At 48.1% G+C, this 27,541-nt stretch overlaps 1 protein-coding gene across 1 annotated transcript in view; it reads right to left on the minus strand.

Annotated features, from left to right (window-relative positions):
* Positions 1-27,541, minus strand: part of LOC123356632 — a 1,710,063-nt gene that overhangs the window by 1,300,594 nt on the left and 381,928 nt on the right. Inside the window, 3 exon segments of the mRNA XM_044999989.1 lie at positions 8,088-9,377; positions 13,575-13,593; positions 13,637-13,661. Of these exon segments, the coding sequence (XP_044855924.1) occupies positions 8,088-9,377; positions 13,575-13,593; positions 13,637-13,661 (1,334 nt within the window).

A 27,541-nucleotide genomic window follows, 5' to 3' on the forward strand; every position in this document is an offset into this window, starting at 1 on the left:
GGTGCAGCAGGTCGGACTAGATGATCACAGTGGTCCCTTCTGACCTTAAAGGCTCTGAGTCTAAAAAGGAGAGGGAAGTAAAGGAAAAAAACAACAGCCAAACATTGTAATGCCAGTGTTAAACCAATGCTCTGGGTGTTTAATGACCTGCAGGACATTGATTCTCTCATTCCATTGATAAACTGATACAATGTGACTGAAATTAAACTAATTCCCAGCTGAGAAAAAGATCACCTCACTGCATCGGCTGGGAATCAAACCCAGGTCAATTGTTTAGAAGGTAGCTATGCTTGCCACTATACCACCAACACAGCTGGCAAAAGTACTGCTTATGCTTGCCCAATGAGGCTAGATCAGAATTGAGGCATTTTCCTGCTTGTTAAAATGTACTTGATTCTCTTCACAAAAAAAACCTACCTCTATCTTCTCGTGGGTTTGAACCATCAGCCTTTCCATTAGCCACCAATGTTGTTAATCATAGACACAGGTAACTGCCTATGCCAAGCTTGTCTATGAAGCACCTACAGGGGTACAACTGGCTAATGAGGTAGGCGCACTGCTGGGGTTATGAGTTCAGGCCTCACCAAGAGCATTGGTTTTCATTAGCCATGGAGCTTCCCCCACTTGCTTTGCCCAATACACATGGAAAGTGCCATAGGAGGGTGATGAGAGTAAATTCTAAACTCTGAAATGCGGAGGTTGGCCCAGAGATTGGGATAAGGGGTTTGAAGAGAAAAAGCTCTAAGAGTATAAAACCAGACAGTCTCCAGGGGCAGGTTCGGTACAACGCCTCAACAGGGAGCCATTCGGGGGAGGGGGTTTCACTTCCTCTGTTCAATGTCCTGAGAGGTATTTTAAGATGAAGATAACACCATGGCTCACAGGTGACTGGCATGTCCTGGGTTAAAGAAAGGAAGGGACCTGGGTTAATAGTCTGAAGATTTGCATTACCGTCACTGTCTGACCCCCCTTCAGTGCGGAGCAGGTTTGTACGTTGCTGTGTGGAACGCACAGACTCCTGGAGAGCAGGGGCAGCTGTTTCCAGGGCAGAGAGCCTGGCCCTTAGGAGACTTTCTTGGGTTGCTGTTTTGAAGTAATTCAATAAAATAACGGTGGAGCTACAATGTCCGGTCCAAAATTTCAGCCCCCCCGGTGCAAAAACGCTATTTTAGGATCTAAACAGGAGGCTCCCAGCGCTAGGACACCTGGCCAGAGAGCTCAGTGGGGGCGTAACAGCTGCTGACTCTGAGGGTCCTGGGCTAAATCCACTTGCAGGGGGAAGCGTGTTGATTTAATTGATGGCTAATGAGCACCAGCTACCAGGGGAGAAGCCTTGAGAGCTGCTGCCACTCCAGCTGCTGCCCCAGAGGGGGAAGCCCCAGGGGACCAGCTGCTGCTCCGGCCACCCCAAGAGTACTGCCGGGGGCCACCGAGCTGCGGCTGCTCCTGCTGCCCTTGGGACCACTGGTCAAGTGGTCCCCGGGCCAGCCGCATTGGCCGCTGTTTGGGCGCTCCCTGGAGCCAGCTGATTGGGTGGCCCTGGAGTCAGCCACTGTGGCCACTGCAGAAGTCACGGAGGTTGCAGGAAGTCACAGAATCCGTCACTTCTACCACCTCCGTGACAGACACGGAGACAAACCCCTCCCTGCTGTGACTGCAGTTCCTGGAAGGAAAGAGAAGAACAGAAAGTGAAGAGAGAAAGAAAAAGAGAGATTCCCTGTCACCTCTCTCCCTGCTGCCTCCCCCCTTGTATTCTGTAACCCCATCTCACTGGGTTCCCTGTGCTGGTGCCATGGGGGTGACACTAGAGTTCTGGGGATTTTGGGGGCTCTTCATTTCTCAACATTTCACACAAATTTGTCTTTGGGCTGAAATTTCTCCTGTTAGGCCTCTGTCAGAGCTGTACCCCACCCTGTTTGCGGGCGGGGGGAGAGGGGAGATGTAAATTGCAGAGCAGGCAGAGAAGTCGCCCATAAAGGGTCATATTGATCTGGTGACTGGTTCTGACCGGGGTCACACGTCCTCTGACACAGGCTCATGTGCAGAACATGGGAGCTCTGGCTTGTCCTAAATGTTGTAGAGTGTGAGTTCCTGGAAAGGGCAGGGGAGAGGGAGCAAGAGGAGAGAGGCAGAGACATTGGAGACGAGGAATTGGGGGGAGAAGGAGAGAACAGAAAGACAATAAATGATTGAAGCAGAACAGGTGTCCCAACTCCATCTTGCTCATCACAGGTGTTCAGAGAGACAGATAGTTTTCCAGTGTCAAGTCTGATCTTTGATTCTAACAATGTGCATTGAAATATCAAAAGGGATCTCCACATACCTGATCTCTTCCCCTCTCCCCTTTTTTAGTATTAATTTTTATTTTGACGTGTTTGGCTTAACCGTGATCGTCTCTTTCCCCACCTGTATTGCAATTTGGGGTTTATGTTTATTTTGCCTCCCTGTTGTTCATGTCATTATAATTATAACAGCAAAGGAATCTGCAGGAGCAAAAACTGACTCAAAACTTCATTTCCCCATCATGCCGGAACATCCTACAAACAGCTCACACAGCTGGAATCATAACACGCAAGGCCAGGGGATGGGAGATGCAGGTTTCCAAGTGTTCTGTCTTTCTCAGATGACATATTCCAGCCCCTTGTGTGCCTCCATCCTGTATGACCTGCTGGACTTTGACACATTTGTCTCATTCTATTGATAATGTGATTGTAACACAATGTGACTGAAATTAAACCACTTCCAGATGAGGAAACAACAGAAGAAAAAAGCCATTATTGCATTGGCTGGGAATCAAACCCAGATGAATTGCTTGGAAGACACCTACACACACCACTATACCACCAATGCATCTGGCAGGAGTAACTTTCCTGCAGGCTCTGTGTGCTGGCAAAGGGGGTGACATGACCATGGAGTTAATGAGCAGGGTGGATGGGCTGGAAGCTGCCTGACAGCTGGGAGCAGAGTTAGGATCCCAGAGTGACTGAAAGGGGGCAATGGTAAAAACAGATCTCATTGGGAGCTGGCCCCACCCCTACCCCACCCCTAGGAGAGGGGAACTGAAGCTCAACTTCAATCACAGAAAAATCTTCCCTGAGGAGGAAGGGGACAGCTTGTTTTAAAGACCAGGTTTGTGTTTGTTCCTGCTACGTACGGAGGGGCTGGGTAGTGCTGATTCCAGCCCCCAGACTCTGGGAGGATAAGGAACAAATTCAGGCTGCCAGTGACCTGCAGGAGGGAGATGATCTTTTGACAGTGACGGACGCCTCGTCCTAAAGGCCTTTGTCTGCCCCCTTCCAGTGACTGTTTGGCACTGGAATGCAGCCCCCACACTCCTGGATCTCTCCTGGGGAAATAACGTTTCTGTGCAAAACACCAAAGCTTTTAACAGAAAGGAAGGAAATGGCCACATGATGGGACTAGGACATAAGGAATGAAACACAAGATCCTTCTCCCCTGTGCATTGACTTTTAACCTTGTTTGTGGTGGTGGTGTTGTATCCATGTTGGTCCCAGGGGTCCTCTGGGGTGCCGGGCATTGGCCACTTTCGGGAGAGTGGGCTAGATGAACTGGTCTGACTCAGTGTGGCTGTTCTTATGTTATAACTGCTGGTTATAGAGGAGACGACCTTCCAGGCTACACAGAACTGAAGAAGGGTGCTGGGTTAGCTCCACAGCTTGTCTCTTTCACCAACAGAGGTTGGTCCTCTGCAAGCTCCTATCCTCACCTGCCTTGTCTCTCTTGGACTCTGAAAAGTGCTTTCTCTCCACTCCCCTTACAGAGAAGTTAAGTTTCCCTTTGGGCAACTATCAGGCTGAAGCAATTGTATTGACTGTGACACTAGAATTGAAGATTTAATATTATAAATAAATGAGTCTAAACCTGAGGTTCTGGTTTTCACATTGGTTTTTCTAACTCCGTTCCCAATTCTCTTCTAGAAAGTCCTCCAGGATGCTTGGCCAGCCCAGCAAAAGTGACAAGGAGAAAGCCACAATGCTGCTCTTTCAGGTAGTTGAAGGCTGCTATCAATCCCCCCTCACTCAGTCAGTCCCCAGTCTGTGGCAGTGCATGGGATTCTTCCGTCCTAAGTGCAAGACTCTGCACTTCTCCCTGTTGAACCTCCTCAGATTTCTTTTGGCCCAACCCTCCAATTTGTCTAGGTTGCTCTGGACCCAAACCCTGTCCTCCAGCACTTGGATTCTTTACATGCTTTCACAGAGCAAAGCGCACATGTTCCATGATTTCATAGGGCAGAGTTTTGTGCTATCGGGAGCTTTCCCTGTGTGAATTTGACAGGTGGATCAACATAGATGCACATTGTGACCCTTCTCAGGGTGCTGAGGGCTGAGAGTCTCCTTGTTACCACCTGCCACAAGGAAAAGGGAGTTTTGCATTTGGCAGCTGGATGTTAGTGACCAAACTCACCAGCCTGCTGGAACTCAAGCACCCTCCTCTGAGCTACAGCAGCCACCTTAACCCTTGAGTTCCTTCAATGTGTCCCCCTCTGGGGTCCAGCCCGGATCACCAGATACTTGGTGAAATCCCAGATCCTCTCTTCCCCAAGTATCCCAGGTTACTAGTTTTACTGTGGACCATTGCTACTGTATCTCATACAGCACCTGAGTACAGTTATCGAACAAGCAAAAATTTTATTTCACAACAGATAGAGATTTAAACAAACGTGAGTGATGGAAACCAACTGTTACCAACTAAACAAAGGCAGAAAGTGATAGAATAGAAAGGCCAGCACAAAAAAGAGAGAGAGGAACAATAAGATACTAAAAGGACAATGGTTGGAACTCTCCATTCCTCTCAGTCTTTGGATTGATGAGTACTAGAACTGTAGCTACAGTTGAGGAACCAGGGTAAATTAAATCAAATTAACTTTTCAAGATTAGCCATCATTTCCTGTACGACTAACAAAACACAAAACCAAGACAACTTTCAGTTTTCCAAAATAATTCACATTATCACACAGTCTCTTACTCTTTAACTCTTTAACCAATAACTTCACCTGTTTCATTTTCATTGGTAACAATAACATATTCAAAGATCACAAATTCTTGTCATATATGTTAACTTTCTTTTAATCCCCATTGCCAACAACTGAACCCTGGTTCTTGTTGTGGTTTGTCCCAACGTAGGTCCCAACCACTTCTGTGAGTTCATATATCTCAGGATCTTCTGCCATATGTGTTGGTAGAAGGGGTCTTCTATGTCGGAATGTTTGCATCATGGAGAAAAATACCTCTCTTTTCACACTTTTTAATCTTTCAAAGTAGGAGGAGGTAGAGAAGTAAGGTAAATGCATAAAACACAAGAGAAACCTCTCTGGTCTACACTAAAGACATTTATTGGGATAACTATATTATTTAGGGGAGTGAAAAATCCACACAGCTGAACAATGTAGTTACACAGCCCTAACCCCCTGTGTAGATAGTGCTACATGAGCAGGAGAGCTTCTCCTCTCAACATAGCCACCACCACTTGCAGGGGCTGGACTAATCAAGTCCGATGGGAGAAATCTCTCCCATTGGCTTACAGCATCTGTTATTGCAGTGCTACAGCAGCACAGCTACATTGGTGGAGCTGTGCCAACATCAGCTTAATTGTGTAGCCACAGCGTCAGACACAAAACCATAGAATCAGGACTCAACATGCGTGTCTCCGGAAGTCTGAAATTGGAGCCTGACACATTCTTTGCCTTATTGGTTACCATAATTTCTACAGCCTGAAAGTCCTTGTTACCCAACCAGGCAGCCAGTTTGGGATCCACGGGGAAGGACTGTCCTATGAAGCACTCTCTCTTTGCATCCAAACAGTGAAGGATGACTGTTCTCAATCTAACCCTGGCATACTTTGGAAGTGTAATCAGTGACACTGAACTTGGAAGTGGAGCTGTACAAACGATTTTCCTTGGGTCACCATAGCTTCCTTTACTGGGGTAGAAACCAAGAACTGGGTGTGGACTCTTTCAACCTCAGCTCTTTCCAAATCCTTGGTCTTGGATAGGGTAAAGTTACAGTTCTCTGAAGTAGACTCCTTTACAAAACCACTTAAAATCTCAGCAGTGTTAATGAGGAATGGCTTCCTGAAACATGCCCAGCTCTTCTTTAATTCAGTGGCACAGGTCCAGGGAAGGGACTGGATACAGGCCTGGATCAGAATCTTCGTTAGTTACCAGAGCTGGAGATTCTATTTAAAAATGGCTATTTTTCAGAAGCTATTACATTTTCAACACTGGTTTCATTTTATACACATCTTTAGCACCTACAAAGGATAAATTTGACAAAAACTCCACTTCTATTTCCTCAACATCTGTGTCATGAAGGGCTGCATTTCCCATACCATAGGATTAGCTAGGAGAGATCTTCTGTAGGGCCTGGGTTACAAATGCTTTGGGAACCAAACACATGGGCATTTTGCCTAGTTCAAAATCACTTACCATGGAATTCTCTTCCCAGATCATCGAAGACAATATTGCCTTAAACAACTGAAATACACTGTGATCAGATGCACTTCCTTCAGTTAGTTGGGGCTCTGCTGCTGTTGTTCACCATTTCTGAGTGGAGATTTTAAATCGCTGCTGTTTCTTTGTTAGCCTGTCCAGTAAATTAGAGAGTTCTCTCCTGTTGATAGAACTGCACTTCAACTTTCTCCATGTCATCATGGAGGGATGGGGAAAAAGCAAAGCTGAAATCATAAATGAGGACTTTAGCAAAGGGTCATTGTCTTAAATTCTTCAATAAATCTGAGCTACATCCTACCAAATGAACTAATATCCAATTGGGTGACCAAACAGCCTTCAGGAAAGATAGAAACCCACATCACAGAGAGAGAATACATGACAAAGAAAGTGTCAAGTGAAATTCCAGAGCAGGTTACATCTGATTATTCAGAATCGGGACAAGAGAGTCTCCCATCACATTCTCCTCTGATCCATTCAAACCTGCTTCCCTCATCCCTGTCTCAATAGTCAGTTATGTTATTTACAAATTTTTTAGTATCGTAGCATCCCCATAATAAGGGAAAAACAGCCCTCTTGCCAGAAGTGGCTTTACAATAGATGGAACCTGGAATTTAAACTCTAAATGATCACACTGTATTTGGGATCCATTTGAATTCCCCTCCCAGGTCTTTGACACTTTCATCTCCAGTCATAGCGACTCTGATATAGGATTAAAGAAGTCAAAACATCATCTGCAAGCACAGACAACGGAGAATGCTTCATCACATGACACTTTGAGAAGTGGATGGATAGAATGTGATGAAGATAAACTCTGCCTGGCTCAGGCAAAAGGTAACAGTTCTGCAGTGATGGGGAAGGAGGGAATCTCTGAGCCCTGGTCCACACACAGTAGCTGAATTCGAACTACCCTAGTTCGAAAACTTACCCGTCCAGACGGCGGGGAAGCGAACTCCGCGGCTCCAGGGTCGACTCCGGCAACTCCGCCTGCCGCGGTGGAGTACCGGAGTTCGAACTAGCGCTTCCGGAGTTCGAACTATCGCGTCTAGATCAGACGCGATAGTTCGAACTCCGAGAAGTCGAACTCACCGCGTCGACCGGGAAGGTAAGTATAGACGTGGCCTGAGTCACCCCATCTCCTTCCAGTGTCACAGAAGCTGTAATTATACTTTTTTCCTGCCCCTGCTCCTCTTCATTTACATATAATTTGAAAAATTCCCAATATAACTGCTCTTCAGCACAACCCAGAGCAATGTGAGAACAACTGGCAAGGATACAATCTGGATCGTTGGTGACTAACAATAACTTTGCAATAGGAGGAATGGTATAAACGTGACGCTCCCTGGTTCCTCATAGGAAGGGCACACTCCAATTACTTGTGGGACAATAGAAAGGACAAATAGGTCCATCTCAAAAGAGGGCGAACTGCAAAAGGCAAAAATGGGCCACTCATCTGGACAAGCTGAGGGATAATGGTGCTGCAAACAGTTCAAAGAGCTTTAAAAGTTACTATGTGGGAATCAGGAAAAGTATTACAAAAACAAAGTATTGATAGCCCTAGAGATTTTTACAATGTTGATCTCTCTTGCAGATTCTCTGATGGCTAACATGGGATGAGTGCCAAGAGAAGGTTTTCCCACACTCATGGCATTCATAGGGCCTCTCCCCTGTGTGGATTCTCTGATGCTGAGAAAGGGCTGAACTCTTCGTGAAGCATTTTCCACACTCACAGCATTTATAGGGCCTCTCCCCTGTGTGGAGTCTCTGATGGGTAATAAGGTGTGAGCGGTGATTGAAGGTTTTCCCACACTCTCTGCATTCATAGGGCCTCTCCCCTGTGTGGATTCTCTGATGAAGAGAAAGGGCTGAACTTTGAGTGAACGTTTTCCCACACTCACTGCATACATAGGGCCTTTCCCCTCTGTGGATCCTCTGATGAACAGAAAGGGTTGATCTGTGAGTGAAGGTTTTCCTACACTCTCTGCATTCATAGGGCCTCTCATCTGTGTGGCTTCTCTGATGAACAGAAAGGGCTGAACTTTGAGTGAACGTTTTCCCACACTCACTGCATACATAGGGCCTGTCCCCTGTGTGGATTCTCTGATGTCTAGAAAGGCCTGATCTGCGATTGAAGGTTTTCCCACACTCACTGCATTCATAGGGCCTGTCCCCTGTGTGGATTCTCTGATGTTGAGAAAAGACTGATATTTGAGTGAAGGTTTTCCCACACTCTCTGCATTCATAGGGCCTGTCCCCTGTGTGGATTCTCTGATGCCTAATAAGGTCGGATCTGAGAGTGAAGGTTTTCCCACACTCTCTGCATTAGTAGGGCCTGTCCCCTGTGTGGATTCTCTGATGTCTAGAAAGGCCTGATTTGTAAGAGAAGGTTTTTCCACACTCTCTGCATTCGTAGGGCCTGTCACCTGTGTGGATTCTCTGATGTCTAGAAAGGCCTGATTTGTAAGTGAAGGTTTTCCCACACTCACGGCATTCGTAGGGCCTCTCCCCTGTGTGGATTCTCTGATGTTGAGAAAGGTTTGAGCTGCTAGTGAAGCATTTTCCACATTCACTGCATTCGTAGGGCCTGTCCCCTGTGTGGATTGTTTGATGCCTAATAAGGTCCGAACTGCGATTGAAGGTTTTCCCACACTCACTGCATTTGTAGGGCCTCTCCCCTGTGTGGATTCTCTGATGTACAGAAAGGTCTGAACTCTCAGTGAAGCATTTTCCACACTCACAGCATTTATAGGGCCTATCCCCTGTGTGGATTTTCTGATGGGCAATAAGGTGTGAGCTGCGATTGAAGGTTTTCCCACACTCACTGCATTTGTAGGGTCTCTCCCCTGTGTGGATTCTCAGATGAACAGAAAGGTTTGATCCGTGAATGAAGTTTTTCCCACACTCAGGGCATGTATTTTTTCTCTTTCGCCTAAGGATTTCCTGTTGTGTTGTGGTTTCCATGAGGACCTTCTGAGTTCCCCAAGAGAAAATAAATTTATCCAATTTCTCTCCTGGCTGGTTTCCTTGCTCTGTTTCTGGTCTGTGCTGAATCTCCCAGGAGTTTCCCTGCTCATGACTCCTGGACACATTCCTTTTCGATCTTTGCGATAATGCTCTGTTTTTACCCACTGGCTCGACATTTTCAGGCTGAAAATTCTGCTCCTCTTTCTCACATGCCATTGCATCACCTGCTGTGACAGAGACAGAAACCTCAAACAGGGATGGAAAGGGGAAGACCAAACCAAAACAAGTGCTGAAAACAGGTCAAATAAAAATCAGGAGCTGAACTCCCCCAAACTCTTCCCCCAAATAGGAGAGAGGAGGGGGATGAATTCAGCCTTCACATCCCATCCAAATACGCAGGGGGAAGGGAGGAAGCTACTGCCTGGTGTCTGCTAGGATCTATAGGAAGCCATGAGCTATAGTTACCCTGAGGATACGACTCCTGCTAGGGATAATAATGAACTGAGAGATCTCCCCAAGGGCTTTGTTGGGCATCCCAGATGTTTCCTTCAGGCACTTACAGATTCTGGGTGGTTTAATGTTTCCTCACCTGTGCAGGGAGCTCTCAGGATCTCTCTTTCCTCTGAACCCTGGAGGTCTGGGACCCATGGCTCTTCCCCTTGTTCCAGCTGGGAGATCACATCAGGCTGGGTAACAGGAAACCCTGCTCAGATGAAAGAAAACAAAGGAGTTCACTTGATTTCATAAGACTTTGTCATAAAAAACATTCTATTAATTTAACTTCAGTGCTTAGTATGACCTGGTGGGCCAGAGGCAGGTCTCACTGAAAATGCCAAGATCAGGGCAGGCTGAAAAAGGGATCACCCACTCGGGTTATCGAGAAGCTGAAAAAAGAAATCACACGGCCCCCTTTATTGCATCCCAGTTCTCTGACTCCTAATCAGCACTTAGGCCCAGTACAGTGAGAGGTTATTTCAAAACTCTGCTCACATAAACAAAATGATCTTCTGACCCCAAAGGTCAGCCACATCACCAGGCCAGTATAGGTTTGGATCTTACCCAAAATACCACACTGCCAGCCAATCCTTAGCATCTAAACTAAAGGTTTAAACGAAAGAAAAGCAGAAAGAAGTTAAATGGGAAAGCAGTCAGATACATTCCAAAATGGATATATTAGGTTCTTAGCAGTATTGGTGAGTTGCTGGCTTGGAAGTCCGTCTGGAACACATCCATAGCTTGGATGGGTCATTCAGTCCTTTGTTCCAGGGTTCAGTTTGTAGAGAAGTTGCTCCAGAGGCACGCAAGGGGATTGAAGACAAAATGGAGATGATGCAGCTGCCCTTTATATTCCTTTTGCTATGTGGCTTGTACTTCCTGTGTCCCAAACACAAGCTTCACAGCATGTGGCATGGAAAAGCCTTGGAGTTCTCATTACACAGGCATACCCCGGCATGTCTTGCTGACGCAATAGGTGTATCCCCTTGGTCCTTTCCATGGGCTCATTGTACAGCTGATGACCCTCAATGGGCCATCAAACAGGCTAGGCAGTGTTGATGCCAATATGTCTAGGGGTGTCACCCAGAAACACTGCACAAGTCTGGAAATACAGATATACCCTACATATCTATAACTCACAATACAAAGGTGATACAGACATAGAAACAAAATGATCATACTTGGAAAATCATAACATTTCCCCTGACACCTTAAATGGCATATCTAGCATGATTCATTGCAATTTGATAAGATTATATTATTTTATTATTAATACCAAAGTGTCTCACAATTCCATACAGTGTCACACTTGGTAAACCAGTGAATTCGCAGGACCAGTTCCCCAGGTCCATGAAGATGCCAAACACTGTGCTTATGAGGGATTGAAATACCCACATATCTGCTGGGAACACACACACAGACACTGTGTCAGTCTACACCCTGTGATGGAGCAAGGCCGGATGGCTACAGGAAAGTATTGAGGAGCAGGTATGTTAGCTCCAGGCTAAGCAAATCCCTAGTACCATAGGAACCAAAATGGCAGTTGCTCCAGGCTAATCAAGGCACCTGGGGCCAATTAAGAACTTTCTAGAAGGCACCGGAGAGAGCTACATTGATTGGAGCACCTGCAGCCAATCAGGACAGGCTAATCAAGGCACCTGGTATAAAAAGGGGAGCTCACGCCAGTCTGGGGAGGAGGAGCCAGAGGAAAGAAGTGTGCATGAGGAGCTGGGAGCAAGAGACACAAGGAACTAAGAACTGAGAGGGGGTACTACTGGAGGATTGAGGAAAACACCGTACAATCAAGCAGCATCAGACACCAAGAGGATCCTGTGGTGAGGATAAAGAAGGTGTTTGAAGGAGGCTATGGGGAAGTAGCCCAGGGAGCTGTAGTGGTCAAGCAGCGGTTACAAGTAGCACTATAGAGACTGCTGCAATTCACAGGGCCCTGGGCTGGAACCCAGAGTAGAGGGCGGGCCTGGGTTCCCCCCTAGCCCCGCTACTTCTAATCAGACATAGGAGTAGTTGATCCAGACTATGGGTTTCACCCAAGGGGAAAACCACTGAGGGGAAGAAATCCGCCAATAAGCGCAGGACCTACTAGAGGAGAGGAGGAACTTTGCCACAACCCCTATGTTCACTCTTCTAGAAAATTATCAATTTTGTACACAGTATGGCTTGTGAGATATCATTTGAAAATGCATAATCTACTGAATATTATCCTCCTGTTAAAATGTGTAGTAACACTATCTGTAAAGTTATGAGATTTTACAGTATGAGATTATGGAAAAAGTTACAATTCTGGGGAACACCCACAGAGCAGTTCCTCAGAGACAGCAAGGCAAACAGCTGGTCAAACAGCCATTCTCCTGCAGGGGGAAGGTGTGAAGAAGACATTTACATTCCATCATAGGGACCACTTGAAGTTGTTGCGGAAAACAACCACACGATTGATTTTGAATCAGCTCAGCCTGAGGCTCTTTTCTTGGTTAAAAGTGCGTAGGGGGCGACAGCTATTGGAATACTGTCCCCCTGAGCTAAAAATCACACAAGCCTTTTAAAGCTTAAAACCACAATCAATGGCACATACGTTGCATGTTAATTTCCTTATTTGGAATATATTGCCAAATATGATGCAGGTCAAAAGCAAACTGAACAATCAGTTTTCCATATTCGGCCTTTCCTGTTATTGTTATTCCTAGTCTAGTTTGTGGTTTGACTTTTCTAACACTTCCATTGTGGTTATGTTTCAAAAGTTCGGTTACTGCAAATCAGTGTGTTTGGGGACTTTCCACTTCACCTACTAGGGCCCTTATGCACACAAAGCCATTGTTCCCCAATTTGGGGGATTTAAATTAAAATAAATAATTGGAGATATACCAATCTCCTAGAACTGGAAGGGACCTTGAAAGATCATCGAGTCCAGCCCCCTGGCTTCACTTGTTCCCCAATCTGGGGGATTTTCCATTCCACTCTGCCTTTCTATGCCCTTTACACAGAGAAGCAAGATCAGCTAATACTTCAGGCCTACTAGCTTGACCAAAGCTCCAAAGCTCTTTCTGTAGACTTTCCCTCACAATTCTCATATCTCCGACAGACAGCCTGGCACCATGACTCAGCTGAGAACTGAAGTTGTTTCTAGTACAAAGGACAGAATTATAAAAAGAGGTGAGGAAAATGCTTCAGACTCTCTCTCTCTCTCTCTCCCCTTTCCCTCTGCTCATGACAACTCCTGAAGAGCTGAACGTGGGAGGAAGGGGTGGGTTAGGCCGAGTCCTGGCTGAAAGGAAAACCAGCATGTCTCAGCACATGGAGAGAGAAACATTTGCTTTGAATCCATTTTAGCTTGTTAACTTAGACGTTAATTTGTGTTTTATCTTTGCATTTCTTTTGTAAACAATTCTGAGCTTTATGCCTCATTATCTGTATCTTAAAATATTTTTTTTGATTGTTAACTATCTTGTTTTATTCTTTATCTAACCAGTGTGTTTGTAATAAAGTGTGTTGGAAACTCCATCTGGGATAACAAGGCTGGCGCATGTCATTTTCCACTGATGAAATGACAGACTTCATATGAGCTTGCGTTGTTCAGGAGTGTGCTGGACAGGGAAAGATGCACATTTCTGGGAGAAGTCTGGGAGCAGAGAATTTTCTGGGGTTCTCCTGTGCTGCACTGTAACTTATAAGTCACTGACTAGCAGCACTCAATACTGTGTAGCTGGGAGTGAGTTACATGCTGGAGACTGTGCGTTACCTGCCCAGGAGTGGCTGTTCTCACAGTAGAGCAGTGTAAAAGGCACCCCAGCTTGGGAACTGAGGGGACACAGCTGTTCAACAGTCCAGGTTGCACTGTGGTTAATATCACAGACACTCAATTTCAAAGAGTCCCTAAAACACAGAGAAAGTAAATCCATGTCCCAGAAATCAAAGACTCCAGAGAGAGGGCAAGTCTCCCTGGCACTGCTTCTTGCTGACAGAGAGGTTCAGAGACAATAAGAGAGTCCTGGGGAAGCTGGGAACAGGAAGCATGGGCTGGTGGGGTTCAGTGGAGAAAGGGAACAGGAAGGGCAGGGATATCACTGAATGCAGGATCTCAGCAGTACTAGATGTCAGGATAACACATATTGCAGCCCATTGGAAAACATAATCCCAGCTATACATACAAAATGATCGGATCTAAATTAGCTGTTTCCACTCAAGAGAGAGATCTTGGAGTCACTGTGGATAGTTCTCTGAAAACATCCACTCAGTGTGCAGCAGCAGTGAAAAAAGCGAACAGAATGTTGGGAATCATTAAGAAATAGATAATAAGACATAAAATATCATATTGCCTCTACACAAATCCATGGTACGCCCACATCTCAAATACTCCGTGCGGATGTGGTTGCCCCATCTCAAAGAAGTTTACTTGAGCAAACAGGAGCTATTTGACACTGCAATACGGCTCCTGTGCGCTGTTCCCAAAGTGTTCTGCAGCAGGGGAGGGTCTCTGGTAGTGTGTGTGTGTCACTGGCATATTGGGGTGATGCTGAAACAGGACAGAGTAGAGGTGGCATTGTGGGGCTGGCATGAACCTTATCTCTTCATTTCCTATTCCAAGAGGACGGGAATCCTTACCCAGTGAGGTCATATTCTCATAGTTCTCCTGCATGACATCCCTGTAGAGGGCTCTCTGAGTGGGGTCCAGCAGAGCCCACTCTTCCCTGGTGAAATACACAGCCACCTCCTCGAAGGTCACCGGCCCCTGAAAGAGCAAGAATTCAACACTCAGTACCTGCTGCCCCACTATTCACGGAACAGCAGCACCAGGTAAATGGAGGCACATGTTAACAGAGTCCCACCCCACCTTGCCTAGACCAGCCAGGAGGCATCAGAGGGTAGAAAGAGAGAATCTTTGTGTCTCCCACCTGACAGACGGAGGCAGGGTCGTCACATTTATCACATACCCACTAGCCAGAGCTTGATATAGGAGATGGGGCTGTCTCTGGACCCTGCTGGTGGCTCCCTGGTAGGAATCCCAACACTCTCCAAATAAAATATATGGAAGAAAGGGGAAGTCAATAGTAAAGACTATAAGTTAGGAGGTCAGATTTGTAGAAAATTGGTAAGGGAAGCTATCAGAAATCAATGATCAATCAATGAAAAATAAGAAGGAAGTTTTAAAAAGTATATTAAGTACAAAATTAATCCTAACAACGGTAGTGGTCAATTACTAGATAGAAATGGCAGAATTATCAAAAATAATGCAGAAGAGGTAAAAGTGTTCAATAAATATTTCTCTCCTGGATTTGGAGAAAAACAAATGATGTAACTCATATCATAAGATGTTGACGACGACACTTTCCATTCCAACAACAACTCATGAGTATGTTAAACAGCAGGTATTACAGTTAGATGTGTTTAAATCAGCAGGTCCAGATAACAAGAGTTTTGAGAGACCCGGTGGAGAAGCGTGGTGGACTGTTAGTGTTGATTTTCATTAGGACTTGGAACACTGAGGAAATTCCATAAGACTGGAATAAAGCTAATGCTGTGCCAATATTTAAAAAGTGTAGAAGAGATGACCCAGCTAATTACAAGAGTGTTAGTCTAAAATCGATACTGGGCAAGAGAATGGAGCAGCCGATACTGGAGTTCATTAATAACGAATTAAAGGAGGGTAATATAATTAGTACCCATTAACAAAGGTTTCGACACAATAGATTGTCAAACTAACTGGATATCCTTACTGGATGAGATCAAAAGTTTGGTTGCAACTAATAGTATTGATGTAATATACCTAGACTTCTGTAAGGCATATGACTTCGTCCAGCACAATATTTTGACTAGAAAACTAGAAAGATACAAAATACACAGGGCATATATTAAATAGATTAAAAACTGGGATTGTAAATGGGGAACTATGGTCGAGTGGATTTCTTTCTAGGGGCTTCCCACAAGGACTGGTTCTTGGCTCTGTGCTATTTAACGTACTTATTAATGACCTGGAAGAGAACATAAAATCATCAGTGATAAGTTTGCAGTTGCCACAAAGATTGGGGGTGGTGGTAACTAATGAAGTGTCAGTAGATTCCGGCTCCAGCACTGGGAGTCTGGGAAGTTTTCCCAGCCCTGGCTGGGGGGTTATTTCCTGTTCCACAAAGAGGGGAAGTTCCATTCCCAACTCCTGTGCCTTGAAATTAGGCCCTATCTGACACTACACCCCACATTCAGCATAGTGGTAGGAGTATAAAATGATTAGGCCATAATTATTAGGCATTTTGTGCAAGATGCATCATGTGCGGTGTCATTGGAAAAGTTGTGATTGGCCGAATATGATTATCCTATTTGTGTGCATGGATCATGTTTGTTATCTGAAGTTATGGATATGGACTCTGTATCTGAAGAACAAAACATGTCAAACCAATCTGAGAGCTTTCTTTGATAGGATAACAAGCCTTGTGGATAAGGGAGAAGTGGTGGATGTGGTATACCTAGACTTTAGTAAAGCATTTGATACGGTCTCGCATGATATTCTTATCAATAAACTAGGCAAATACAACTTAGATGGGGCTACTATAAGGTGGGTGCAGAACTGGCTGGATAACCGTACTCAGAGAGTAGTTATTAACGGTTCCCAGTCCTGCTGGAAAGGTAGACCAAGTGGGGTTCCGCAGGGGTCTGTTTTGGGACCGGCTCTGTTCAATATCTTCATCAACCATTGAGATATTGGCATAGAAAGTACACTTATTAAGTCTGAAGATGATACCAAACTGGGAGGGATTGCAACTGGTTTGGAGGACAGGGTCATAATTCAAAATGATCTGGACAAATTGGAGAAATGGTCTGAGATAAACAGGATGAAGTTTAATAAAGACAAATCCAAAGTGCTCCACTTAGGAAGGAACAATCAGTTTCACACATGCAGAATGGGAAGAGACTGTCTAGGAAGGAGTACGGCAGAAAGGGATCTAGGGGTTATAGTGGACCACAAGCTAAGAATGAGTCAACAGTGTGATGCTGTTGCAAAAAAAGCAAACATGATTCTGGGATGCATTAACAGGTGTGTTGTGAGCAAGACACGAGAAGTCATTCTTCCGCTCTACTCTGCGCTGGTTAGGCCTCAACTGGAGTATTGTGTCCAGTTCTGGGCACCGCATTTCAAGAAAGATGTGGAGAAACTGGAGAGGGTCCAGAGAAGAGCAACAAGAATGATTAAAGGTCTAGAGAACATGACCTATGAAAGAAGGCTGAAAGAATTGGGTTTGTTTAGTTTGGAAAGAGAAGACTGAGAGGGGACATGATAGAATTTTTCAGGTAGGTAAAAGGGTGTCATGAGGAGGAGGGAGAAAACATGTTCATCTTAGCCTCTAAGGATAGAACAAGAAGCAATGGGCTTAAACTGCAGCAAAGGGAGGTTTAGGTTGGACATTAGGAAAAAGTTCCTAACTGTCAGGGTGGTTAAGCACTGGAATAAATTGCCTAGGGAGGTTGTGGAATCTCCATCTCTAGAGATATTTAAGAGTAGGTTACATAAATGTCTATCAGGGATGGTCTAGACAGTATTTGGTCCTGCCACGAGGGCAGGGGACTGGACTTGATGACCTCTCGAGGTCCTTGCCAGTTCTAGAATCTATGGATCTATGAATAAGAATGGCCATACTGGGTCAGACCAAAGGTCCATCCAACCCAGTATTCTGTCTACTGACAGTGACCAATGCCAGGTGCCCCAGAGAGAGTGAACCTAACAGGCAATGATCAAGTGATCTCTCTTCTGCCATCTATCGCCACCCTCTAACAAACAGAGGCTAGGGACACCATTCCTTACCCATCCTGGCTAATAGCCATTTATGGACTTAACCTCCATGAATTTATCCAGTTCTCTTTTAAACGCTGTTATAGTCCTAGCCTTCAGAATCTCCTCAGGCAAGGAGTTCCACAGGTTGACTGTGCGCTGTGTGAAGAAATTCCTTTTATTTGTTTTAAACCTGCCGCCCATTAATTTCATTTGGTGGCCCCTAGTTCTTATTTTACGTGAACAAGTAAATAACTTTTCCTTATTCACTTTCTCCATCTGAGGAAGCACCTGAGGAACAAAGACTGAACTGGGGGAAGTGTTGGTCCCAGGGTAAAGGGATTTCAAGCTTGTATATGGAAACTTGGTGGACTGCTTCTATCATCAGTCAGGGTGAGAAATTGCTAGTTCAAATTCTATCCATCTAGTATGTTAGCAAATAACCAAAAACTCAGACTAAGCCTAAGTAATCTGCTTTGATCGCTTTGCTATCACTTACCGCTGGGAAATTGGCTGTTGTCTTCCCTGTCCTTGAGTGCCTTAGGTAAAGCACTCCGGTAGCTTAGCTGGGTGCATGGTGCCACCTGCTGTCGTGTTAGACGATAACAGGGCCTGGAGAGGCTGGCTGAATCTCCGGCCAACCACTGTGAGAAGGGCCAGCCCAGCTTCAGGGTTAGAGGCCACAGCGGTTCCCAGAAGCCCCCCACAGTGCACCCCGGGGGGTGACAACCCATCACACTCTACATTACACAAGTCTCAGAAGCTTTGTCACATCCTGTCCCCTCCCTTCCTCCACCCTAGATAGTTCCTGCCTCCCACCACCTCGAGCAGCTCCCACCCTCCTATGCATTTACTGCTCCTCTCCCTCCAAGCAGAACCCACCACCAGCTCCCTGATATAATCCCTTACCTGAGCCAGCTCCAGTGCAGCCATTTCCTTCCCCCTGAGAGGAGGGGATGATCTGGAGCGAAACATGGACGTTATTCTGTAACCTGCCAGGGCGAGAAGGGCAATGTGAGAAAATTTAGGTGGGGTTTTTGTCCATTCCACAAGCCGCTTCCCGCCAGCATTGTTCCCTGCTAATAGACATTCTAGGTTCTGCTACACTGTGGAGCACAGAGTGACCTTATCCCAGTACAGGCCTAGCCCCATCCCACCAGGGTGTAACCCTCTGACACAGGGTGAAACCCTCCCAGCAGCAGAGTCTCTCTGTTACACTTATGTTTGTGGACGATACCAAGCTGGGAGGAGTTGTAAGTGCTTTGGAGGATAGGATTAAAATTCAAAATGATCTGGACAAACTGGAGAAATGGTCTGAAGTAAATAGGATGAAATTCAATAAGAACAAATCCCAAGTACTTCACTTAGGAAGGAACAAGCAGTTGCACACATATAAAATGGGAAATGACTGCCTAGGAAGGAGAACTGCGGAAAGGGATCTGGGGGTCACAGTGCATCATAAGCTAAATATGAGGCAACAGTGTTACACTGTTCCGAAAAAAGCAAGAGACGAGGAGTAATTCTTCCGCTCCACTCCGCGCTGATTAGGCCTCAACTGGAGTAGTGTGTCCAGTTCTGGGGGCCACATTTCAGGAAAGATGTGGACAAATTGGAGAAAGTCCAGAGAAGAGCAACAAAAATGATTAAAGCTCTAGAAAACATGGCCTATGAGGGAAGATTGAAAAAATTGTGTTTGTTTAGTCTGGAGAAAAGAATACTGAGAGGGGACATGATCACAGTTTGCAAGTACACAAAAGGTTCTTACTAGATGACCTCTCGAGGTCCCTTCCAGTTCTATGATTCTAAGAACCAAAGGCCAGAGACGAGCAGAATCAAAGGAGTCACTCTGGGGATTCTCCCTGTCACTGTCCCCAAGGCAGCTCTCTCAGGTTTACAAAGCTGTTGGATGCTCCAGCCTTTATCCAGTCTCTCCTGGCAGTGCCCCCTTCATGGGCTGGGCCTAGTTTTAGCCTTTGGGAAGCGTGACCCCGGGGGCTCTGAGACTGGGCCTTCTTGCCTCAGCACATCTTGTTCCTTTCTGTGGCTCCCCAGTGAGTCCAAGTGAGTAGTTACTCCTCATACAGACTGTGAACATAAGAGCTGCCCACTGCATCAGACCAATGGTCCAACTAGCTCAGCGGCCAGTGCCTGGTGCTTCAGAGGGAACTAACAGAACAGGTAACCATCAAATGATCCATCCCCTGTCGCCCATTCCCAGCTTCTGGCAAACAGAGGCTAGAGACACCATCCCTGCCCAGCCTGCCTGTGATACTGGCAGATGAGGTGTTAGCTCTTGCAAAAGCTCCCAAGTCTTAACTGAACATGGACAAATGCATCACTGGAATCAGTCTGACTCACCTGTGTTAGTATTAGGTATTAGGATTATAAGAATGCGCTTACACTTTATTGAATGCTTGTGAGTTGCTGCCTGGGTTAATATCTGACTAGTTGCATTGTGAGCATCTGTGGCTCTGTAAATCACCAGACAGGAGAGAGACTGTTGTTGTGCTCTTCACTTCCCTCTGGCTGAGTTTGCAGCTCAGAGCACATGGTAGGAAGGGGTGAAAAACCCCATACAGAAGGAACTGATGATCTGTATGCTGCTTGGACTCTGGGGGGCAAAGTTTCTAGGCATAAGCAAGAGATCCCCAGCTCCTTATTCTTTAGGACTAACCCAGGCTATGTAGAACTTGCTTATTATAGAAGCTTCTGTTACCTTTTGAAATTTAAGACTGTAACTCATCTGCATCTGCTTTAACCTGCCTTAACTTTGTAAACAACTCTGGTTTTAAATAAAATTTAATACAGGTTATTACAGGACTGGCTACAAGTGTTGTCTTTCTTGTGAGATCTAAGATTCAGTTGACCTAAGGAAGTGACTGGTCCTTTGGGCCTGGCAGTAACCTGAACATTGCTGTGATTCGTGGGGTAAGGCAGTGGTTCTCAACCAGGGGTCTGGGGCCCCCTGGGGGGCCGTGAGCAGCTTTCAGGCCAACAAGGCTGGCATTAGACTCACTGAGGCCCAGGGCAGAAAGCTGAAGTCCCAGTGCATGGGGCTGAAGTCCAGGGTCCTGAGCCCCACCACCCGGGGCTGAAGCCAAAGCCTGAGCAATGTAGCTTTGTGGGGGCCCCTGTGGCATGGGGCCGCAGGCAGTTGCCCTGTTTGCTGCCCCCTAACACCAGCCCTGGATTTTATATGCAGAAAACCAGTTATTGTGGCCCATGTGGGCCGTGGAGTTTTTATAGCATGTTGGGGGGGCCTCAGAAAGAAAAAGATTGAGAATCCCTGGAGGAAGGGACCATCTGTCACAAAGGTGAGCTCACCTGCGTGGTGAGATATATGGGATCATCCAAGGGAACTGTCTGTGGTTCCACGTTGATGCTGTTACAGAGCCTGAAGCGTTTACACTGGATACTTGGTTGGTGAAATCTCCATACAGACCTCACACCCAATTTGGGTTTGTTCCCTGCTGCTCACCAGTCTGCCTGAGGCTGGTGCTCGTGCTCTCCAGTCACTGGGGACAGCGTTACAGAGACTAACGGGCACAACGCCACCAGCAGCAATTGGCAGCACTGCAGAGCAGGCTTTACAGGGACACAGTGTGGGCCAAATGGTCTGTGGTCTCCACCAAGCCCCCGTTCTCCTCCAGGGCACGTCAGCATCCCGGCAACCTTCAAGGGGGGGTCCAGGCTGCCACCCCTCCAGTGATGGATCTGCAGCACAGCACCGCCCGCGCCCCATGACCCACCTTGTCTCCTGAGACAGAGGTGAGTGACGGAGGGGGCAGAACGGATCCAGGGGGCAGGGAGAGGGATAACAAAACACACCTCCTGGGGTCACCCCGCAGGAAGTGACGGTGACAGGCAGTGAAGGGGGAGGGGAGGGAGTGGGAGCAGCACCCTCAAGGGCAATGCTGCCAGTGGGTCTCCCCACCACCTCAGGCATGGGGCTGATAGGGGGCCATTCCCTGGGCCTGGGCGCCTGTGAAGGGCTATAGAAACCCCACACTGGCACAGAAGGGGTTAAACTGCTGCTTTAGTCTGGACTGGCCTGTCAGGACTGGAGCAGGAGCTAACAGGAGAGACCTGCTCTACTCTGGGGAGGGGGGGGGGGCACCCTGGGGAGGGAACAGTCTGTGGAGCATCTCCAGCCCCAGGGAGAGGGCTGGCAGCATTCGGGGCTCTGGCCTTCACTGAGGGCAGGTGGGGATCCTGGAGCTGAAAGGGGGAGCAGGTTAAAACTTGTGCTGGGGACCCACTAAACTCTGAAGGGGACTGAGACGCTCCCAGGGCTCTCAGAAGTAAGAGGGGCCCAGATCCTGATGGGAGCTGTCCACAGGGCTTTCCCCGTTTCTTTCTTTCATTCCTTTATTTACCCTTGTTTGCCGACAGTCGGCTCTTCTGCTGTTTCACCTGGTGCCCCGAGAAGGACGTGCCCCCGTAGCACCCCTGGGGCAGGGGCCAATGGGACTCTCAGAGCTGCACCCCAGAAGGCCTGAGGCCCAGCAGTTGGGCACCAGTTTGAGGGGCTGGATGGCCTCTCCCTGGGGGCTGCCAGCAGCCTGGCACATGGAGTAGACACGGGGTGGCCTGGGGAGCAGGAAGCGGGGCAGCGTCCCAGACAGCACAGCGAGAAGGCAAACGGAGAGGGGACATGGGGCACTGCAGTGAACTCAGCACCCGTCCTGAAGGCCATTGGCAGAAAGTCGTCCTCTCCCTGGCCTAGGGGGGTCAGACAGTGACACAGAGACCCCTTGGCAAAGGGTCACTTGGTCTTTGCCAGCAGCTCTCACCTGAGACCTGACAAACCCACCACACCAAACACATCGCTTGGAGGAGGGTCCTGCGAGGTGTCTACAGAAAGCTCATCACTGGTCAAGACTCAGTGACTGAGAGATCAGCGCATGGGTCATATGTACGGAACAAAGCATTGACACTGAACATCTACTTTATAAACTCAACTGTCCAGCCTTGCTCCCTCCCAAACTATCTGTGGAAAACCATCGGGACACCACCAAACAACTGAAACTGGAGTGTGGGGGAGCTGAAGGTGGGGGAGTGTGATGGGGAGTGTGGGGGAAACTGGAGTGTTGGGGAGCTGAAGGTGGGGGAGTGTGATGGAGAGTGTGGGGGAAACTGGAGTGTGGGGGAGCTGAAGGTAACAAATTTAATCATCCCAAATCCAAACTAGGAATAGTTTCAAGGCACATGTTACACGTGTACAGGGGGCAGGCCAGAGTGTATAGGGCAGGGGGCCTGTTTGGAGGAGGGGCAGAGCTAGGGCACGGCTGGACAAGGAGCAGAAGGCCCAGGTGGGGCACAGACCATGTCAGAGATTTCTCTCGCTGGCTCTGTTACCACTGCCCATGGCAAAACACTTGAAAGAAGGGGAGGCCGAGCTGCAAATGGTGTCAGGAGGAGGAGAAGAGAGACACTTGAAAGCATGACCATTATTCCCATTCCACCATAACAAAAAGTACAGGAGAGGGGAGCAAAACTTCAGAATCACGCAGCACCTAGGTACAGAGAGCACTGGACCCTTACTATTCCTGGCTCTGCCACGGGCCTGCTGGGTGACCTTGGGTAAGTCATTGCACTTCCCTGTGCCTCCGATTGCAAACTTGTGTGAGACCCAGAACTGCCTATAGTGCTGCTAACTCCTCCTGCCAACATGGCTCTGTGCAGAGAGCTAGGAAATTCACGTATTAAAACTTTATGAAAGCAGGATTTAAGGTTGCCCGAAGCTGACTGGTGCCCCTCCAGAAGAGACATCAGCAAAACTCAAACTTGTAATAATCAGGAAATGCAGAGAAAGTACACACCAATGGAATCCTAATTCTGCAATTCACAAAGGCAGCAAAGCCCTGGGAAAGGCAACTTTCAGAAGCAAACAGAAGGGGATAGAGCTTACCTTTGCTAAGGCAGAATATGGTTTTAGGTGAGCTGCGCTGTACAGGAGCTACCGACACCTGTTCTACACTCAGATACTGGGCCTGCTCCCCAGAAACAGCCGCACACTTGGTCAATTGAACAGCCCTTCACCCCTTTTTACAACTCTTTCATCCTTACTCACAGAAGCTCCAGCTAACGTTGTACATTCACCCACCAATCGTGAAGCACACAGACTGCTCTCACATCCCATCTCACTGCTGACCATTCCCATGGCAAACAGTCCCGTTTCCTCCTGACAACATGCACCGCTCAGTGCAGAAACGAGACAGACTGGAAGCTCAAGGTACACATGCACCTCTCTCCTTTCATCGCACAATGGGGGACTCAGACCCAGATCTTCTCATATCACAATCACACCTCCACCAAATTGCTTTAACTAACACCTCTACCAATCAGTGCAGTCCTTGCCCCAAAGAGATCACAATCCAAGTAGACAATGGGGAGGAGGAAAACACAGAGGGGCTGTGACTTCCCCCAGGTCACCAAGCAGGTCAGGGACAGAGCCAGGAACAGACCCCGGTAATGCCAGAGCCCTGTCACCCACAGCTTGGAAAGGTCCCCAGACCCCACTGTATTAGGCTGCAGGAAGAGGTGGTTTGTCCATGGATGCACAGGCTGTCTTGGCAGGCAGCTCAGCTGCGGTCCCTGCACACAGCTGGGGGTGGGTGTCCTGGGTCAGGAGAAGTCAGTGTCCCTGTCCCCCCGCAAGCCTTCAAACTGGGACATGGTGCACCAGTGCCAATCAGAGTGCACTAGTGTAAATTCTGTCTATCCTAAGTATTTACACCAGCGCCTAAAACACCAGGGTGGCAGAGACCTTCAGTACCCAAAACAGCTCTAGAACTGGGCTCTATTTCTAGCTCGGTCATGGACAGCCTGAGTGACCTTGGACACGTCAATGTTTCTCCTCCCAACTTCAGTCTCTTTACCCAGCTGCCACTCACCGCGGTCTCCTCTCTCTCCAGAGCTGCTCACCACTAAACTCTGTGTGGGTGTCCCCAGAGCTAAGGCAGGTCAGCTCTGGAATAGTCTTACAAGGGGGGCTGGGGAGTCTCTGTCCCTGGAAGTTTTTAAGAGCAGGCTTCACAGGGACACAGTGTGGGCCAAAGGGTCTGTGGTCTCCACCAAGCCCCCGTTCTCCTCCACTGCACGTCAGCATCCCGGCAACCTTCTAGGAGGGTCAAGGCTGCCACCCATCTCCAGCACAGCAGCGCCCGCGCCCCATCACCCGCCTTGTCTCCTCAGACAGAGGTGAGTGACGGAGGGTGCACAAGGGGTCCGGTTCGGGGAGGGATAACAAAACACACCCTCTGGGGTCACCCCTCAGGAAGTGACGGTGACAGGCCTTGTGGTGGCAGTAAACGGGGAGGGGAGGGCATGGGAGCAGCTCCCTCAAAGGCAATGCTGGAGACCCAGTAAACTCTGAAGGGGACTGAGAGTCTCCCAGGGCCCCATATCCTGTTGGGATCTGTCCAAAGTCCCCCCCACTTCTTTTCTTCATTCCTTTATTTACCCTTGTTTGCTGACAGTCGACTCTTGTGCTGTTTCACCTGGTGCCCCGAGAGAGGAAGAAAGGGCCCCGCGGCCTCAGGCAGGGTTGACAGCTTAGAACAGGGGTCCCCAACGTGGTGCCTGCGGATGCCACAGCGCCCACCAGGGCGTCTAAGTGTGCCCGCATACTGGCCGGTGAACCGAAATTCAGCGGCATTTTGCTGGCAACGCCTCTGGGTGTGTCCCCTGGGTCAGGAGAAGTCAGTGTCCAGCCCTGTGGGGCTGTGCTCCTGGCTCATACCTCCAGCACTCACTGCTGCCCCTCCCTTACCAGCTGCACTGGTCAGCCAGCCCCAGGCCTCTGTGAGGTCACTTCCCCCCGCCCCCACCACCTCAAACCTTCAAACTGGGACATGGTGCACCAGTGCCAATCAGAGCGCACTAGTGTAAATTCTGTCTACACTAAGGGTTTGCACCAGTGCCTAAAACACCAGGGTGGCAGAGACCTTCAGAAACAGCAGTACGGTGGCACTAGAACCTATTTCTAGCTCGGTCACGGACAGCCTGAGTGACCTTGGACACGTCAATGTTTCTCCTCCCAACTTCAGTCTCTTTACCCAGCTGCCACTCACTGCGGTCTCCTCTCTCTCCAGAGCTGCTCACCACTACAGTCTGTGTGGGTGTCCCCAGAGCTAAGGCAGGTCAGCTCTGGAATAGTCTTACAAGGGGGGCTGGGGAGTCTCTGTCCCTGGAAGTTTTTAAGAACAGGCAGGACAAAGCTCTGTCAGAGACAATCTACATATACTTGGCCCTGCCTCGGCAGAGACAGTTGGACTTGATGACATCTTGAGGTCCTGTCCAGCACTACATTTTCTAGGATGCCATGTGATATATACGTATAAAACACAACATCCAGAGTAAAACCCACCACAACATAATGTCAGGAAACTCAGGGGAAAAAAAGGAAAAAAGAAACAACAAAAGCCACAGCATATAATGACAATACAGAGGAAAAGAAAACACGATGCAAACTAACACACCCTAGGACAATATTACACAATGAAAAAAAAAAAAGAGCTCATTTCAAACCAACACAACACAGGCACCAAACATGCTGAGGCAAAACAGTGCAGTATAAAACTGCTCCACAACATGGTGCGATCACAGTTCCAAATGGCACCATGCAAAACAGCTCAGCGTAGAACAGGACACAGCACAAAAGAGAATTATTTCATTGTAGGCCTGGAAGGGATCTTGAGAGGTCGACTCCTCAAGCCTCCTGTGACGAGTCAGGACCAAGTATCCCTAGACATTCCCAGACTGGTGTCTCTCCTTCATTGGAGGTCTTTAAGACCAGGTTAGAAATTCCACAGCCTCCCTTGGAAGCCAATGCAAGGCAAACACAGACCAAAGCAACGCTGTAAACACACACGCTGGGCCTGGGGTTAAGGGGAGAGGCAAGGATTCAAACAATCTGGGTTCAGTTCCCAGTTATGCCCCAAATTCTCCATGCAAACTTGAGCAAATTACTTCAGCTCTCTGAGCTTCAGTTTCTCCATCTGTAAAATGGAGAGTCGCCTCCCACCATTGGCCTATTTAGCCTTTGAGCTTTTTGTGGCAAGGCCTCTCTGTCCCTGTGGGCATGTCCACACTGCAGTCAGACACCGGCGGCTGGCCCGTGCCCGCTGACTTGGGCTCACACGGCTCAGGCTGTGGGGCTGTTTAATTGTGGTGTCCATGTTCCAGCTGAGGCTGCAGCCCAAGGTCTGGCACCCTCCCACCTCGCAGGGTCCTACAGCCTGGCCCCAGCCCGAGCCCAGACACCTACACTGCAATTAAACAGCCCCTTCGCCTGAGCCCGTGAGCCTGAGTCACCTGGCATGGGCCAGCTGGGGGGTTTTAGTGGCAGGGTAGAGATACCCTTGGTGTCTGTGCAGCACCTGTCACAATGGGGACCCTGATCTCGGTGTCTGTGCAGAGCCCTGCACAACAGGGGCCTGACCTCAGTCGGGGACTCTGCAACTCCCAGCATTACAGGATCCCGGATTTTGTTTGGGGTCCCTGCAGCAACTGGTAAAATGTGGGGGCAGGATCTCTGTCAGGGTCTGCAGTGCCCAGTACAGTGGTGGGGTGTGATCTGGGTCGGGGTCAGTGCAGTGTCAGGCCCAACGGGGACACAGATCTCAGTCGAGGTCTCTGAAGTGCCCAGCACGATGGAGGCAGCAGTTTGGGTCACAGTCGTGCGCTGCCTGGCATAAAGGGGGCCGTGATCTCGGTCCAGGTCTCAGTTTTACCTGGCACAACAGTGGGGTCTGATCTCACCTGGGGCTCTTCAGAGCCTGGCAGAACAGGGCCCAGATCTCAGTTGGGGTCTCTGCAGCACCTGGCAGTACAGGGCC

The sequence above is a fragment of the Mauremys mutica genome, chromosome 26, assembly GCF_020497125.1.
Source record: "Mauremys mutica isolate MM-2020 ecotype Southern chromosome 26, ASM2049712v1, whole genome shotgun sequence".
Classification (NCBI taxonomy): Eukaryota; Metazoa; Chordata; order Testudines; family Geoemydidae; genus Mauremys; species Mauremys mutica.